Here is a 15,428-nt window from a genome sequence, read left to right as displayed (position 1 = left end):
TCAACTGAGACTGCCGGATTGTCACCCTGATTACCAGTATAATATGTAAACGGAGGCAGTGCTGCTATTCACGTTATGAATAGCGTATAGCTGCTTATAAGAAGAGGTTGTTTTTTGTGTTTGCTTAACTGGTTGGCAACACGGTCAGTCCAGATTTCAAAAAGTCAAAATCTCTATTCTCCTGAAAGAAGATTAACCACGGGAGTGAGCACTCAACAAGTGTCATCATTGTCAATATCCGTAAGCTTAAGACGCGATCATTGCACCGCAGTAGGCACGTTAGCGAGGATCAAAGAAACCGCACATTGCAGGCCTACTGAATGTTGTTGAAAACCACGTTGGGAATGCCGCATCCTATGGTCTCTTTTCGACGCGCTGGCATCTCTCACTCGCGGATGCACGTTTGCCCAGAAGACAACTGTCTGGGGTATGTTTGGCTGCTGGTGCACCGTGTTGTCGGATCGATCGTTAATGTGTCGTCTAGTCCCGTTGATGCGAGCACTTTGCCTATTATTTAATGATGACAAATATTGTTATAGCCTATATTTAATCTGCTGCCTTTCCACTATGTCTCGATCACCGAAGCAAGTCGTTTAAACCAATTGCTAACTTAATCGCCCAACGAAGCCGAGCTACGACTGGGTGCGGGCAATTTAATGGAATTTGCGTTCATAGTGGATTCAATCTGCGGCTCGAACACCGCAAAGTAAAGTTGAGATGTTTCGTAAAAACGTCACGGAAGCCAGTTAACTAATTATTGATCAGAGCAAATATTTAAGCGGTTTGGTTGTACGGGAGCTTAAAGAATATCAAATTCGGAATAAGAATCGGACAGTACTTACAAATCCATGCTTATCACTAATGTTGTTGGTCAGTTTCAGCTTATGAAACGACACCACCTTCTGCATCCACTGTTCACCGGTCGATGGCGAATCCGGATGTATGTACATCCGTTTCGGCATCTCCGGATCCGCTTTACCGGCCACCATCCATCGACTGCGATGAAAAAAGAAAAACAAATACAGGTATCAAAATTAGTGTTGTAACCAATGTGTTGGATCTTTCAAATGTTTCAAATAAATTTTAATTATTGATATTGATGATAACAGTGTTTTGAATGACAACTCTCGATGAACATTAGAAAAGGGTCCTAAGTGGAATTGAGGGATATGGGAGACCGGGGCTAAGTTGGACACTTTAAGGAAATTAAAAAAAAAGCATCCATTACAAGTTATCTATACCGTTGTGTAGCTTGAACCATCAGCTATAATTCCCAAATTGTGGTTTGAAAATGTATGTATTAGTTTCCGTTAAAATTCGTGATGTCCAAATTACAAAATTTACAAAACTTCGAGGCTAAACCGGACACTCTACGAGGCGAAACCGGACACTTCTTGTAAATTGAAAAACACCCATTACACCTAGGTTTTCACTCAATTTATCTATACAGTTGTATAGTTTCAACTTTCTGCTACAATTGCCAATTTGTGACTTGGAAAAACATCCATTAGATTTTGTGAGGTGACCAACTCATAATCCACTCCCTATGGGGTCAAACCGAACTATGTAGTTTAACACAAAAATGAATAACGAATACAGTAGGGTGTCAAATCTTTGGATTACCTAATGAGCTCAAAAGAAATGAAATCGTGTTTTAGAAGTCTGTTGGTTTCAACCTTGCGTTAGACATATTCCTGCTCGGGTATAAAGGTATTATCTCGAAATTGCACGACCCAAAAAATATATACTAAATAATTGATGTTGAAACCGACTTTAGAGTCTTTATTGATGACTATTATTTCGCCACATATAATGAACGTTTTTGATTTAATTTATTGTAAATCCAGTTTAAATAAGTGATAGGAAATAGAATTAAAATACAGATATCGAAATTTATGTATATTTCATGAATCCATTAAGAATTTCAAGTCGAAAATTATGTGTCTGATTGAGCCCCACTTTTTTGTGCGGTTTAGCCCGGCACAGACAATTAATTTTCGAGACACAATAATAATTTCATTTTTTATGTAATCGAATGCACTTAATAATCAGGATTCAGCACGAAATGAACATTTGAAAGTACTAGCCGGACCGTCATTACAATGCACAGAAATAAAAATATATTTTAAAAATAAGAAAATTTAAAAAAAAATCGATGAAAAACGTACATCTTTGGATACGAATACAATTAACACAACGCTGAATTGACTAACGTCATCCAGCCAACTGACGTCTGTCTGTCACATGAAAGCGCATTTATAATAATTGCTGGATTAGAACATATTTAAGCTGCCCGGTTTAACCCCGTGTCCGGACTAGCCCCAATCTCCCCTACTATTTGTTTTCTTCCTTTTTAAATTATTGCGATACATTCTTGTATTTTTCAATGATTTATTCAAAACAGCTCGAAAGTTGATGGAGAAGGACTACTGATAGTCCCGTACTAATCGAAAAAGAATCACTAAAAGTACTGTTGTTGTATCGTTGAATTCCACTATATCACGTCATTACACTCTCACAAAGTCACTATTTTCACAGTCACTATTTTCCGAAAGTGTATCAAACGTTATAATACAGATACGTATTTCGGAATGCTATTTGCATCTTTCTTCAGGGTATCGGTTTTAGGATGCAAATGAAGAAGGATGCAAATAGCATTCCGAAATACGTATCTGTATTATAACGTTTGATACACTTTCGGAAAAATAGTGACTGTGAAAATAGTGACTTTGTGAGAGTGTAATTACGTGATATAGTGGAATTCAACGGTACAACAACAGTACTTTCAGTGAGAATATTCTACTAACAGCTCAAACAGAAATTTAGCGAAAAAGAATGTAAACAAAGAGAGACTGACGTTATAATTTTAATACACGTATTCAATATAGTACTAACAAAATGAATGTTAACCGGATGTACCACACGGATAAAAATCTATTACCGGTACCATGATTTTTTAATCATGAAATCATAAACCATGCCTTGTCATGAAATTTCATAAGCAAAATGATTGATATCATGAAAATATTCATGAATGATGTGTTATTGTTCATGACATCAATCATTTTGCTCATGAAATCATGACTTATTATTCATGATAGACATGATTCATGATTTCATGATTTTTAATCGTGGTGCTGGCAATGGATTTTTACCCGTGCATTTAATAATACGGTTTTTTTATATAAAAGTACATGTTGATTGTAAGTAATAGGTTATAGATTATATAGGCATTTATTCAAAGTTGCCTCCGAAAACTATGCATTTTTTCTATTTTCCACCATCTCGCGAATACAACGTGGAAAGAACTGTTTATCTTTCGAAACGATCAATCGTGAATCCATATTTCCACATCTTCATAACCAGTGAAGTACTACTCAGCGAGTATGTGGGAAATCTATGAAAACTAATGATAGTCGGTCGGAATAGGCCAAATCTGGGGAATATGGCGGGTAGGACAAAAGTTCCCATCGGAGTTTAGGAATTATATTATTGACCCTTGTTTCGGAAGCTCGTAATACAACACACCTCTTTGATTCCATTTAATGATAAGTTTCGTTTTTTTCGAAGCCATTAGGATTTTGCAGCTCATGTCAAGAATTGGTCAAGCTCGACTTATGGTTTTCTCCTAATAAATCCATCTTCTGTCACGATCCTGTGTAGAAAACCCTTTGGCCGAGACAGTAAAATTTCGCTCACCGTTTTTCGCTTTTGCTACTGTCTACCATTCAGCTCATGAGGGTCCCAGACGACGAGTAGATGTTCAGAAATTTTTTGACGACTAACATTTAACCTCTACGCCATTTGCTTTGGAGTTTGGGTAATACCTTCGATCAACAATCCTTGCAATTCGGCATTTTAATTTTTTGGCATTAAAAATGCCTTACTCTTCACTATATGGGGCCGGGTGTCAATTAAAAGTTTCAAAAATAGTCGCGTAACCTTTTTGTGTCATAATTTTGAACGTTAATAACTCGGTCATTTGTTGATGGATTGTTATAATTTAACAACCAATCGATCCGGAAACTTTTAACTTAGACATGTATGACGACGTTGTTTCAGTATTTCAATAGCATACTATTGAAAAAATGGTTGGAAACGACTTATGTTTTCATCCACCAATCCCTGTTGTAGAAAATGACGTCAACTTCTTGTTCGGCATAGGAGGCTTTGCGTCATGCATAAAAAGACCGTATCGTAATGCGTAGTATGAAGAGAAATCTATAAATATAGGCTGCACAATATTTCTTTGCCTAGTTGATGTTTGACTGTGAATGAAACAAGTAGCTTGTCCAGTGAGCTGATGACTGGATTGTATATGCGTTCACTTGCTGGATTGTCGCTTTTGCATTGTGTGTTGGTGAAATTTCCTGTTGTCTGTGCAACACCGTGTTCGCTTGAGTATCTTATATATCATCTAGCTATTGAAAAGCCGAATCAGCGTGGTTACCGATTCTTTTGAAATATCCCATGTATTTAGCAAATTTTTGGTCGATTTTGCCATTAAAAATGCCTTACACTTCGTTTCCCGAGGCTGGGTGTCAATTTAAAACATGCAAAACTAATCGCGTAACATTTTTCTGTCATGATTTTGAACGCTTATAACTCACTCATTTGCAGATGGATTTATTTAATTCAACAACAAATCGATTCGGAAACATTTAACTTAAACTTATGAGATAACGTCATTTGATTATTTCAATTGCATACCATTGAAAAATTGATTTGAATTGAGTATTATATTTTGGTTCTCTGGTAACTATCAGGCCAATTTAGAATTATCGGCGATAGATTTTTCGGATCTAATTTGCAGCGCTTGTTCCTCGATTATTTGTTAATGGATTTTCCTAATTTAAATGATTCCAAAGCTTCTATATTGTCAGCTTAAAAATGTTTTAAGTTGTCAACGAATTGGTTTGCATACTTAAATCTCCATTCCCATACGAACTAAACGTGACCATGTGACTGAACAAGTTGGTGTCCCACCAGGAATTAAACGCTTCAAAAGATTCAAAATTAAATTCTGAAACTTATCTAAAAGCGGCCTCCTCAGTTTAGTAGTATAAATGAGTTCCACAGGCTCACATATACAGTACAATTAGATGCAATATCATATAGTATCAAAGATAAACTCAAGGTATCGTTTGAACAGGAACCCTCGTAAAATTTGATTAACCGTCAGTTTCAGTTCAATTATTATTTGCTTCAAAACATGGCGTTGTAACTATGACAGTGTTCATTCATGTGTTAATAACATCAAGGCACAATAAGAACAAAATTTCGGAATTTTGTTGCGTATCCATTCCGTATATTCCTAATATGCCAAAGCGAAAATCAATGTAAGTAACTAAATATTTTATGCGGACTGATTCACATGTTTTCCTCCTCGTATTGTTGCCATATTATTTACCGACACTTTCCGAAGATTATCGACGATTTTGAAGGATTAAAAAAATTACACCATTACTGACATTACTGGTACAACATTCTCTTGGATCGATTAACTGTTTATAAAATTAATAAGTCCACCCAGTGAACGACCATTATTAGTTTAAAACTGGGGGTAAATAAACGATATAAATCAAATCAAATTAATAAGTTTGTACGTTTCTCGAAAATTATCATCATAAAATAAAATAATTTCATTTGTTCAGGTTTAAATCTTTAGGTTGTTTGTATGTAAAATTGAGCTTTCAAGTAACTTTGGAGTGTAGTGAAGTTTAGTGTATCATCATCATTATCATCTTTATTTTTGTATTTATTATGAAGACCCTAGAAACGTTTCATTTTTAATGTTATTGTGCTCGGTCGTGTCTTGAATACAACCCTCTAATTTTTGTCGACTCGTACATTCTTTGTTTTTACACTAAAACCAACTGTATTTAAGAAGGGTTTTTTTAGCCATTTATTGCCTTCAACATACTCATTTCACGAACAAAGTTTCGAAAAGCTATTCTTTCATCAACGGTCACAATTATTTTCCGTTATAAAAAACTGATGTAGTAACGACTAATCTTCTATAAACACTTTACACGCACATCGACTCAGATTGGGCAATGTTGAATGTTGCAACCTACTAGTCGTTTTGCCCTGAAGATGAAGAAATAAGCCATCGAAACGTTGGTCGTAAACGTGCAATAAATATTGTTGATACAACAAATGATCAAAAAGCCAGCTTTTAATACAGTTTTAACCCACGTTCACAAGTCACGACCGATAGAACATGTTCCCCGTGAGCTTGAACATACGTTCGAAGGGATTCAGCTGCACGTTTTTTTTAAACAATGTGATGAATCAGCATTTTTCGCAGATGTTCTTTACATTGAAAGAATTATTCGCTAAATACATATGACACTAACTTGCGATTGAAAGAACAACAAAGTTTCTTTTTGGAATGTGCTGTAACACCAAAAAATGACGCAACAGATTTGAGTGTGACTGCTGAAAACTGTTTGCAGAGACATCTCTTGAAAAAATATTGCATATTCACATGGCACTCCTGATATCGAGAGTTTTATTAGTGCTTTGATAAGTTTACACAAAAGTTAGTTTCATATCACTCTATAGTACTTTATAACATTTATGTAAAATTGTAAGTTTGTTGATTTACTGTTCAGTATAACAAATAAATGTTTCACGAAACTGTTTTTCTTGTACCAATCCAAAGTTGATGAAATGAGCCTAAGAATAAATTTATACACCCAAACCTCCATTTACGTAACTTATATATGTATATATGTATTAATATACGTACGCATGTGTGCAAATATTTGTATTTCTTAATACATATAAATATTGGTGAAGTAAAAGCGATCATTTATATATTTATTACACATATACGCAAGCGAGTGAGTATGTAAGCATACAAACATACATACATATATAAGTTACGTAAATGGAGGTTTGGGTGTATTGAACAAACTCGCTGAGTACAATAACTCTAGAAAAATAAAATTGTTGAATTTTGATCATTTTAATATTATTTTTAAGGGTATGTTGCATGAAACGGTTTTATTTACAGGTATTTTCCTGTAATAAATAATAGTTTTTTTAATTGTCTTGAGATTGAATTTTAAGTGCTACAACCTTCAAAACGCGGTGAACATATTTTCTAAATTCATGTATTCTTCCGCATTCACACAATAATTGTTAACCTTTCGATAATTCTTTATTCTAATTATTGATAAAGCTTTAAGATTTTATAATTAATTGCACGTCAGAAGAATACAAACATTTCAGCGTTTTATTGTTTTTTCAATCTTTCTTTCAGCAGTATTTTGCATGATTATTTTTCTTAGCTGCGAACAGTTGCGTCCACTAACAGGGAGCTTTTACATTGAAGCTCTTTGGTGTGGGGGAGTCTTGTAGGCAATAAAAATAAATTGTATATAAAAAACGTTTGACAAATTGAACAACTGTTTTAGAAAATTCTGCTTATGTTTTCATAATTATCGAAAACACTTGAAGCTTTGATTGATTAAGTACGCATAGCTTCAATAGGTTTTGAAAACAAACTCCTAAATAATAAGAAGTGTATCGAAAAGTAGTTAGCAACATTGATTATTGAATTAAAAAAGCAAAAAAAACATATTTTGACATCAGTTTTCGATATATTGTAGAAAAATTACATTTTTATGCATTTCACTGATTATATTGAAGAAAATCCTAGTTTCTGTGAAACGCTCGCACTTTGGACCTGACATTCTTCATTAAATTCTGCACAGTTACTTTTGTGATTTTACTGGTGGCAGCTGTCCAGTTTTTTAACTCCTGCATTCTTTGGGACACTGTACCTTCCTTCCAAAAGTGCCGCTTGACAATTGCCCAATACATTTCAATTCGCCGAAGATTCGGGCAGTTTGGTGGGTTGATGTTTTCCACGAATTGTACATTATTTTTTGATAACCACTGTAGAACGGAGTTGGCGTAGTGGGTTGAAGCTAAATCCGGCCAGAAGAGAGGAGGAGCCTTATGCTTTGTGTACAGTGGCAGCATTCTCTTCTTCAAACATTCTTCCTCGTACACCTTGGCGTCAATTGCGCCCTTCGTGAAAAAAATCGACGACCGCAAACCACAGGTACAAATTGCTTGCCAAACCAACACCTTCTGCCCAAACTTTTCCATCGTCATCGTGGTGTCAGCGTCGTCTAGGTCCTGGTACACCGATTTCGTATAATATTGCGGTCCGGGTAGCGCTCGAGACTCTTCCTTGGCGTAGGTTTCGTCGACGATCAGGATGCATCCGTCTTTATTCTGTAGAATCCGCTTATACAGTCTTCGCGCTCTTGTTTTGGTCTGAACTTGATGTACCAGGGACTTTTTCGGCACCTTCTGTTTCTTGTACGTTTTCAGGGAGATCCGAACTTTGATCCGTTGAATCATGCCGATGATGGCCAAATCCCGCGTCGACGCCGATGGGTTTTTCCTGATGTACTCAACCACTTTTAAGTCCCAGCCGGGCTGGCTGGAACCCGTTTTCCTACCGGATTCGGGCGAATCTTTCATGGAAAGGGTTTTACCGAACTTTTCGATAGTATTTTTGACACTGGTGTGGTGTACTTTCACTTCACTAATGACTTGGTATTTTATCCAGCCAATATTTTTTAGTCAAACCATGTGAAATATTGACTGAAATAAGATCTCATCTTTTACTGCTATTTGAGTTAATAATCGGTAAATGATCTCCAAAATTTTAATCAGGTAGTATTTTTCAGGTACAATTGCAGAGGGCAGATGGACAAATCTAATTTACGTAGAATACGTATAATACTTCATATATTTATCATCCATGCAGCTGGGAGTACTTCCACAATTTCGTCAAGCTGTCGTTTTCCGACTTGAGCTCTTGGGGTAATATAAACCAAAGCTTTGCAAATATCCTTGCCTCTATTGTTTATTTGACAAGAAACTATTTCAACTCAATAAGTTGAAGTAATGTTGAATCTTTAAAAGGAATAGAATTTTTTTTATTTCTAAAATCACCTTAAAGAGAATCTCGGTCGAGATAAATAATGTTAAATTTATTTAGATTTAGAGTCATGCTTGATGTAAGTCATGTTTTACACAAAGTAAATACATCAAATTTTTCGCTATGTAATTAAACTTAATAAAATAATCAAGTCTAGACACGATTCTTCGACTAATCCACTGCGATTATTTGCGATGGGTAATAAATTATCCATCGAATGATACACATCCTGAGAGAATTGGTCGTTGAGCTGAGTTGTGCTTCATACATGTTCTAATAAATGCTATTATAAGCCTCTTCAGGGGTTTCTGACAGTGAAATGGAGCCCATAGGATTACTGTGTCGTTATGTACAAATTATTTCAGGTTTAGATTGTAAATTTGCACAAAGTCTTTGGTTTTGAACTAGACTTTTTTGGTGTTGGGCGTGGATAGTCTTTTGAGGGTGCGATTTTAGGCTTTTTGTTGGTGAAGGACATCTTACTTTTCAATGACCCACGAGGAGTGACATTATTACATCATCCGTAATTATTTGCAACCACTAACATCATAGATAGGACATCATGTCAAAATTAATGATAATAGTGCCTCGTCTAACTCTAAAATTGACTATTGACCATTAAACATTGTGCATCGTTGCATGCGAGGAACTCACCTGTTGTGAAATTTGTACCGGTAGTCGTCCGCTGCCACGATATCCAGTAACAGAATGTACTTGGCTTTTGCATCCAATCCCGATACGCGAAATTTCATCTGCGGAAACATTTGCCTGAAAAGAAAACAAAAAAAAATGATAGTCGATTAATGACATGTTTGCATGCTGACGTACTGTCTTTGTTGCTTTAAAAAATGTATATTACGTGACACTGATGTAAATTTAGAAATAACGATGATGGAAAGCCGGACAGTTTGTTCGATGTGTGTACATTGTGAATGATTGTCTGTATGTTATCTTTTCTATAACTCGAGATTTGCCAATATTGGTTGTATTGAAAGAAATCACTGTACGGTAGGTAGATAATGTTGGTAGGAACCAAATATATATATCTTAACACAACTGACTATAAATTTGTAGACCGAACTGTCAGTCATTCTATACGCAAAACAATCGTAATGAACAGTAAAGTTTCAAAAATTTTATGAGTCCAATTTCGTAAAACAATTTTTTTATCTGCATTGAACGGTCACTCACAACTACGACAAAAAAGCACTTTTGAATGTGTGAAAAAGTAAAGTAGTCATCATAGTTGAAATACATACATCAATCAACGAAAGCTGTAAAATCATCAGTCTCTTTTTGCAGTCAAAGAAACGTTCAAAACGTTGTAAAATGACAGGAAATTACTACCATCTATTTGTAAGCAGCGAATCTCTCTCCACTGACTTAATCTGCCTTGTTATTACACAAATTCGCCGGCCGAGGTGTTTCTTAGCTCGTTACGAGGCACACCGTTCATGAAATCGTTTCCAGGTGTACTTACCCCAACCACATAACATCTACGTATGTACATCAAACAACTTTTACTCTCTGTCTCACCCACCGTCAACTAATCATTATCAATTAGTGCAAACAAATTAATCACACTTTCCTACGGCTGACTCATTATCGCAGAACAACAACCAAGCAAAGCTAAGCTTCACGGTGGTGGATGCCGACAATGCAGGTGATGTGAGATGTTCTGGTCTTGTCTTCGGACATCGCCTACTATGCTGTGGGGCAGCCGGGTGTAAAATTTGATTTAAAATGCACCTACTGTGCCTGGTGATCGAACGGCTGTAGCAAGCGAGACGGCCTACACTACACCATTATGCATTAGTACATTCTCATGCATTTTGATACTCATTAGCACAGGCGCCTAGTTGCAGCGTGTCTGCAGAACACAAACGATATCAAAGGCTACTACAAAAAGCGAACAGACTGAAGCAAAATTGCTCCTCGGTTTCGAATTGGGAAGTACAAAGAAACGCCAAAGGCGCAGTTCGCATTGTTACTCGTTTAAAACGCATTTCACCTGTTAATTAATTAGCTTGATTTTGTTTTCATTCTACATTAATGAGCCTGTGCCCGAGTTTGTTCGGGTTTTTGTTCGCCCCGCTAGTCGGAACATTCGCATGATTCTTAATAACATCCATCAAAGTGTTGATGGCTATCAGCATGCCATCTGTCGTGATAGAGCCTGAATTGGCCCTGGTAACAGATTTTGCCGCCGATTTTCGATGAGAAAATTAAATCCAAATCTATTCCACTCAAAAGAATATTAACATCCTTCGTCACTCACTACCCTCTGTTGAATGAAATAAACGAACAGAGTTTGACACGCCGCTGCTTTCTTCGAAGTATGAGGTTGTGTGGGCCCCCGGGCTTCAATCGCTATCTCGCGTGATAGTGCTTTGCAGGAAACATGAAACAAATGCATTCAGAATGAACGGCGTTCTCCGCATTCATGGGGTCTAACGAGTTCCAACGAGCTGTCAGCTGCCTCAACGGTGATTTACATTTATTGGTGTAAAAGGTCAACGAGATTGGAGTGAATTTTTTGACAACGAAACACGCGATAATCTAAAGATGAGATTGTGCATTCTGTTCACTAGTTCAATTAAAATAAATCAAAATGTGATGAACGAATATTGGAATATTATTACAAAATGTTGGTTACAGTACTTAGCTTGCAGGAAAATTGTAGAGATATAGCAATATTTTCGAGCGACACATTTTTTTTTACTTAGAAATATGTGTCGTCCTCATGCAAATATCAAGAAGTTACTGTTAAACCCGATTTTTTAAACCATTGGCAGGAGAGCTGAATGTCATATACCATTAGAATCAATTAGTTGAAATCGAAAAATGCAAATGTGCTTGCATTGTATGGTGTATGTGTGTTAGTAACAAAACTGTGCATTTTTTTCTCGGAGATAACTATACCAATTTCTGATTAACTTGAACTGAAATGAAAGGTCTGTAAGAAAAATTGACTGTTACAAAATTTTATCTGGATCTGGTTCAGGCATTAGAGGTTGATGAATATTCACTAACAATCGGATCAAAGACGCATCTTAGGTTGGTGGTAATGAAATATAAGAAATCTTCAAAAGCTGTCGATTTTTTTCCAATTTGTATATTACAGCCATGCTGGGGAGTCCCCCTTTTTGTCAGATTTAACATATCATGTTCATTAATAACACATAGATCAATAAGTCCCGAGACTAACAATGGAAACAACATTTTTTTTGCAAACTTTTTTTTTTATTCATCAAAATAATCACCTTTTAGTGTGATACAATGGTTCCAACGTTTTTCCAATTTTTCAATACCATGTTTATAAAAACAATTGTCTTTCGCTTCAAAATAAGCTTCACTTTCAGCGATGACCTCCTCATTTGAGCCAAATCTTTTTCCCTGAGCATTTTTTTAAGATCAGCAAAGAGCCAGTAGTCACTGGGGGCTAAATCTGGCGAGTATGGGGGATGGGGAAGCAGATCAAAGCCCAATTCGTTCAATTTCGCCATTGTTTTCTTCGACTTGTGGCAGGGTGCATTTTGTTCCATCGAAAGCAATCGCGGCACCCACTTGGAAAAAGCCTTTTTCATGCTCAATTTTTCATGAAGGATAGTAGTGATATCTGTGTCATTTCAGCAATCTCACGGAGCTTCACTTCACGATCTTTCATTATAATTTTTGTCACTCCACTCACATTTTCCGGTGTAACGGCTTTCACAGGTCTACCCGAGCGTTCCGCGCCATTTGTGTCGGTACGACCACGTTTAAACTCGGCGAACCACCGACAAATCGTTGCTTTTGATGGACAAGAGTCCGGATAACATTTTTCAATCCATTGTTTCGCTTGCACGGTGTTTTTACCCATTAAAAAAACAATGTTTTATCAAAACACGAAACTCGGTTTTTTTTTCCATTTTTTAAACAAACTACAAAACGACTTTACTCCAACCTCGATAACTCAGCTGTTTCTGGTCGGATCGACTTAAAATTTTGACCCGTTTCAAGCAATGGTTAGTACTCTAGAAAGGCGTGGTTACTGGTTTACTACGAGCGCCATCTCTGCTTTAGTCTCGGGACTTATTGATCCATGTGTTAGACAGCGATTACTAAATTATGAGAAAGTTTATATTATGCAATATATTTTATTGAAAAAAAATGAACAATATTTCACTAAATGTAGTACTTTTTTGTAAGGCCACTTTCACCAACTAACATGACTGCTATACGACGAGGCATACTGTCAATGCAATTTTTTTTCCTTATTTCTCCAGGTTTCCTTGAGTATACGAATCAGATCCTGGCTGGTTGTAGGAGCATGCTTAGAATCTTCACATTTCATAAAGTCCCTATAGGATTCCTGTCTAGGGAATTTCGTGTTCAATCAAGAACGATACTTGAACGATCTAAACACGTTGCTAAACGCAAAAAAAATATTAATTTGTCAACATGGCTCTAATAACATGGCCCGGTACTGTAGATCTTGTTATCTGATGAAGAAAACAGGTTTGCTGTATTTTAATAACCTTTATTTAAAGCACAGCTCTAACCGATGCTTTAAATAATTCGATTCACATGAACATACGTTAAAAGAATAAGAAGTGAGAGGCTAAGTTGAATGCTACTTGGTTCGATTATTTACTCCTAATTTTTGCACTAAAAATTAATAGCACTAACGAGGCGAGCGACAACATCAACGTGTTGCGTATCACCTCATTTATCCAGATCAAAATTTATCTTCATCATAATTTATCATCATTGAGCTCCAAAAACGGAAATAGTGTGTCTGGTTAGATATAAACCATTCACGGAACAAGGACATTTCGTCGGAATCCATTTCGTCAAAAGCCATTTCGCCGAAATCCATTTCATCGAAAGAGTAATTTCACCGAATTATATAATTGTGTAAATATCGTATTGAAATTGATTTAAATTTAAGTAAAGTTCAGGATTTTAGTATTCACGCGCGTTTTATTTATCCAAAATTGTTCATCTGAAATATTGGTTTTTCAAAGAGACCTACGCACCTGGAAACAATAGCGTAAATTTACGTTTTCTGAGACCGACATATTCGAACATTTTTAAGGTTGATCGGACGTAAGTTTAATGCATTCCAGTATAAGTGGGATTATGTCTGCCGCTGCACCAGGTATCCGGTGCGGTGCATAATCCACCACTATCGAATCAGTCTCTGAATAAGATTTATTTTGTTTAAAACACCATTCTTTTGACGATCGCAAAATCCAAACAAGTGACATGTTTAGGGCCGGGGTTGGCGGTTCAACGCATAAGACGCTGTTCTTACGAGGCAGTTGTCGTACGTTCGAGTCCCGATCTGGAAGGATTCTTAGGGCGAAGCCAGGGTAAACACAAAACGCGACGCAAAGCGATGCGATGCAAACATTAAAGGTTATGAATTCTATTAATTTGTTTCCTGTAATAAATTAACATGTATTCCAGAGTAAACACGAGGCATTGCGTAGTGACAAGCGATTTTTGGTGCGACAAACAACGAAGCAGTACGTGCTCAATTTTTTATGCGATTAACGAGCGAACAAAGGTTTCCTCAATTATTGTTCGTTATAGCGAAGGAAGATTATTTGATTAATATCGAAGCTCTAATCGGAGTAATTTTTCAAATGAATGAGCTTGAAGATCAACAATTTCGCAACTATCGGAACTGGGTTCATGCCAACAAGTGTTGGAAAGAGGTTTCGAAAACAGAAATTACTGGCAAGTACAGTCAACAAGAATAGCACAACCGGCGAACGACCGCAACTAGGTTAAAGCCGGGTATAAATAAACGGCAGAAAAAAAATGAATAGCACTATCTCGGGCAATGGAAAACTTTCGCATTACGTATCGCGTTGCGTGTCTCGCTTACTCTGGCTTCATCCTTAGTGTCAGTAGGATCGTAGTACTAGCCATGCAATGATTCTGTAAGTCGGCTGCGAAGTCTGTTGAAACAGACAGGCCAAATTCCACAAAAGGAATGTGATGCTTAGACTTTGCTTTGCTTTGACTCCCTAAGGCCATATGGTATACCGGTGAATAAGGATATGCAAAGCAAAAATGCTCTGCAGTTAAACCGTATTTCGTAGGCCTCTGTATCACTTATCGCTAACAACAGGAATATTTCCCGATCAGCGGAAGTCCTCGTTTATGTTTTCAGTTCACAAAAAAAAGGGAATAACAATCATGTCGACACTGTTATCTCACCATTTCTCGGTGTAAATCGCAAGCATTTTGAAATGATCGTTCTAGAGCCTAATTTCAAACATTGTAAACAGTATATTATCCACACTCAGCATTGATTGATGGCAAAACGTTCTACTAGTCGAAATCTTTTATCGTTTATGAACTATGATACAAAAACTGCGTCCGACCGTTATCAAATAGACGTTATTTACACGGACGCTTATCACATTATCGCAATTGAAAAACTAGACAAGCTTGGTTTTGCATC

The 15,428-nt window shown here is 36.6% G+C and overlaps 1 protein-coding gene across 4 annotated transcripts in view; it reads right to left on the bottom strand.

Moving 5' to 3' along the window:
* LOC131439017 (optomotor-blind protein) overlaps positions 1–15,428 on the bottom strand; it is a 277,035-nt gene that overhangs the window by 170,133 nt on the left and 91,474 nt on the right. For all 4 annotated transcript variants that reach the window (XM_058609495.1, XM_058609497.1, XM_058609498.1 and 1 more), the window contains 2 exons: positions 9,623–9,736; positions 843–996 (listed from right to left, as the gene is read on the bottom strand). In XM_058609495.1, the coding sequence (XP_058465478.1) occupies positions 843–996; positions 9,623–9,736 (268 nt within the window). The remainder of the gene's footprint in view (positions 1–842; positions 997–9,622; positions 9,737–15,428) is intronic.

This window comes from Malaya genurostris, chromosome 3, assembly GCF_030247185.1.
Source record: "Malaya genurostris strain Urasoe2022 chromosome 3, Malgen_1.1, whole genome shotgun sequence".
NCBI lineage: Eukaryota > Metazoa > Arthropoda > Insecta > Diptera > Culicidae > Malaya > Malaya genurostris.
This window is presented reverse-complemented; position numbering and strand designations above follow the sequence as displayed.